The following is a 2,998-nucleotide window of genomic DNA, read 5'->3' as shown; positions in this document are numbered from 1 at the left end:
TCAAGTAATAAATCTAAGTTATTTGAGTTATTTTTATTTATTTAAATATAAATACATGTATAATGAATTTAGATGTGTCTTATTAATTATAAAGTAACAAACTATCAACATATTAGGTTGATATGGTGGTAATTTTCGATTGACCAGCAAGTTTACAGTTATAATAATACTACTAGAGCTAAGATCTATACCTATAATCTAAAAGCTAAGTTAGAAATTTGTTGTTTTTCTCTAGTGCCCTGCTCCTAATTGGACTAGGACAGAAGATTAGAAACGGGGTTTGAAGCGGGATGGGGACAAATTCTTGTTTTCGATTGGGAGGTGGGCGGAAACCTCTCCCTGCCACGATATTAATGCTATGTTTGGTAGGAAGGAAAGAAAATATGATAGAAAAGAAATATGAAAGTGATGAAAAATAGCAATGATGAAAAGGAAATTGATTTTCTTTTATGTTGTTTGGTATGAGAAGATGGAAAGAAAATGAGCTTACCTTCACTTATTTGGTATTGAAAGTTAAATTGGGAGGAAAGAAAAAATCTTACTCATAAATTACTTTTATACCCTTAAATTTTTTGCTTAGATGTTGATGGAAAAAATGATAGTTAGCCTCGTTCATTTCGCTGATTCGAGTTTTACTACAGTAAAAAGCTCTCAGAAACAGTCACATCTAACTTTTTTGCTACAGTAAAAAGCTCTCACACAAAATCACATCTCAACTCGAATTACAAACTCAAATCAGCGAAGTGAACGGGCCCTAGTAACTTTGCTCACTTTAATGAGTTGTCCCCATTTTCCATCCAATTTTCTGCCCACTCTGTGGAAAGAAAAAAAAATGGTGGGGCCCACATATATTATTTTCCACTTTATTTTCTCTTCCTTTCTCTTTTCTCTCCTACCAAACAACCTACATTTTCATTTTCTCTCCCAAAATCCGTCCACCTTCTTCCTTCCTTCTACTTTTCTTTCCTACCAAACATAATAGTCAGTATTAACCCAACAGCTCGTTTCCAGTTCCAAACAAGTCTCTGTATACATATTTTACGTATTACGATGTCATACCCACTTACATGCATTCTGTGAAAATATACAAGCTCATTTACATAAACAGCCCCCAAAACCCAATGAATCAATAGAAGTTTCTTTTGGTGTTTTATACAAAAGCGTATTATATACATCACTATTAAAAACGAGTGGCCACTCTATTATCTCCCTTTGAAATCAATAATATTCCACTCTTTTTAACACCATAGCCAGATTGGTTTAACATAATATATATGGCGGTAATAAGCAAAGTATCCGGTGCCCTGTCCTTCCAATCCAAGTGCTCTCCATATCAGTTATTCCATTATCCTGAAATACCACCATTCCCTCTCATCCTCACCTTTTCTTACTTGTAACTTGCGATTCCAATTCCTTTTACATAATTGAGCATAACTCTCTTATAAATTTGCTATGTCATGAGTGTGTGAGGCAAGGCAAACCAAGGGCTCATATAGTTTTTAAGCTTTTACTTACGCTTCTGTTTTGGCATCAATGAAGGCTGAAAGACCAGTTGGCACACAGCTCTTTGGGCAGGGCAAGAAGGAGCCTGCTAAGGCTGGTGAGAGTACGGCAAAAGCTCAGTCCCCCAAGGCGCCATCAAAGAAGGCTCGACAGAAGCCCCAGGAACCTAAGAAGGTATTTCGCTTACACTCAGGTGCTAAATTCCGAGGACTTTATAATTCATTTTGTGAATTTGGTTTGATGACAATTCATGTTTGGTTTGTGCAGGGCAAAGGTGGCAAGGCTGCAGCAAAGCATTAACCGGATGTCGCCGGCTAAACGCGTGTTTTATGCTAATGATGAAGCTAGATGAATATTTATGTTTCCTTGTTTGACTTTTATAATATTTGTATCTTGAGCTTTCTTGTTGAGCAGTGATACTTGGGGACTGGTATTCTCCCATGTATGTCATCCTGATGAAATAAATTACAATTTGAAAGTAGGTGCTCAAAGTACATATCATCCTGAATTATCTTTTTTACAATCCTTTCTTTTCCCACAATATCAATATCTATATTTAGTGAGATACAAAGAAAAAAGGGGGGGCAAGAAAAAAATTGTCTGAAGGGAAAATTGCAGTGTAAGAAAAGAGAATTAGGAGGGCAAAAGGTGAAGGTTACAAAAAGAAAATAGGAGAAGAACTGCAACTGTCACTGTGATATAAACATATATACAAAATGAGTAGATTTTGAAACTGCGATATAAATCAATATATGAAAAAATTGGTCAGAATGGGCTGACTCTGCGAGCTAATCTCAACATGCATTCAGGTACGAGGCGTTTTCTTGGAGGAGCCGCCGCATCTTTAGCAAGTGCATCTGGGTCGTCAGCATGAATGATGTTTAACAAATCTTCAAACATTTGATCATTACCACCTCTCATTGGATCCTGAAACAAATACCAAAAAGAAATAACTTAATCAATGAACAAAATTGTTTCTTCTTTTATTTATTTATTTTAACCACTGTCCAAGGAAGAACCGAGCATTTCAATCCACTCTAGTTTGGCATTCATCAAGGGGAAAAAGAAAAGAAACTACTAGCCTGTTTGGAGAAAGCCAATTGAGTGGAAAAGACATTAGAGTTTCGCAAATAAATTGTAGTGATTTGGTTAGAATTGTACAATCTCAATTGTGGTGAGCAATTCAAACCGGTGTTTATATACGCAAAAAAAATTTAATCTGAATTGGGAATAAATCCGAATTGTATTTGGATAGTGTTAAAAACTATCATTAGAGTTTTGCAACAAATGTTATAATTGTGAACAACATATTTAAATGTGCAATATGGATGTGGATTTGTTCATCTCTTCATTGTGTACATATAGGAAAAAAAAATCATCTTAATTGGAGTTAAAATGAACAAGTTGTGATATTTTAAGCTTGAAATTGAAGAAAGAGAAAAAATAAAAAACAATGTGTTTAAACTGTTGTCAACAATCTAAATTGTGAGTTTGG

At 35.0% G+C, this 2,998-nt stretch overlaps 1 protein-coding gene and 1 long non-coding RNA gene across 2 annotated transcripts in view; one reads left to right on the top strand and one right to left on the bottom strand.

Moving 5' to 3' along the window:
• The first annotated feature begins 1,383 nt into the window (after window positions 1–1,383).
• Window positions 1,384–1,999, top strand: LOC112091645. Its single transcript, XR_002902241.1, has 2 exons — window positions 1,384–1,677; window positions 1,771–1,999. It is a non-coding gene; the product is annotated as an uncharacterized LOC112091645 (long non-coding RNA).
• A 235-nt stretch (window positions 2,000–2,234) lies between these two features.
• The window catches only part of LOC21408507 (isoprenylcysteine alpha-carbonyl methylesterase ICME), a 4,703-nt gene continuing 3,939 nt past the window's right edge, over window positions 2,235–2,998 (bottom strand). The window contains exon 11 of the mRNA XM_010098405.2: window positions 2,235–2,430. Within this exon, the coding sequence (XP_010096707.2) occupies window positions 2,269–2,430 (162 nt within the window). The 3' untranslated portion in view covers window positions 2,235–2,268. The remainder of the gene's footprint in view (window positions 2,431–2,998) is intronic.

The sequence above is a fragment of the Morus notabilis genome, unplaced genomic scaffold (assembly GCF_000414095.1).
Source record: "Morus notabilis unplaced genomic scaffold, ASM41409v2 Scaffold451, whole genome shotgun sequence".
In the NCBI taxonomy this organism is placed as follows: Eukaryota; Viridiplantae; Streptophyta; class Magnoliopsida; order Rosales; family Moraceae; genus Morus; species Morus notabilis.
Note: the sequence above shows the minus strand (reverse complement) of the source record. Positions and strands in the feature narration are given on the sequence as shown.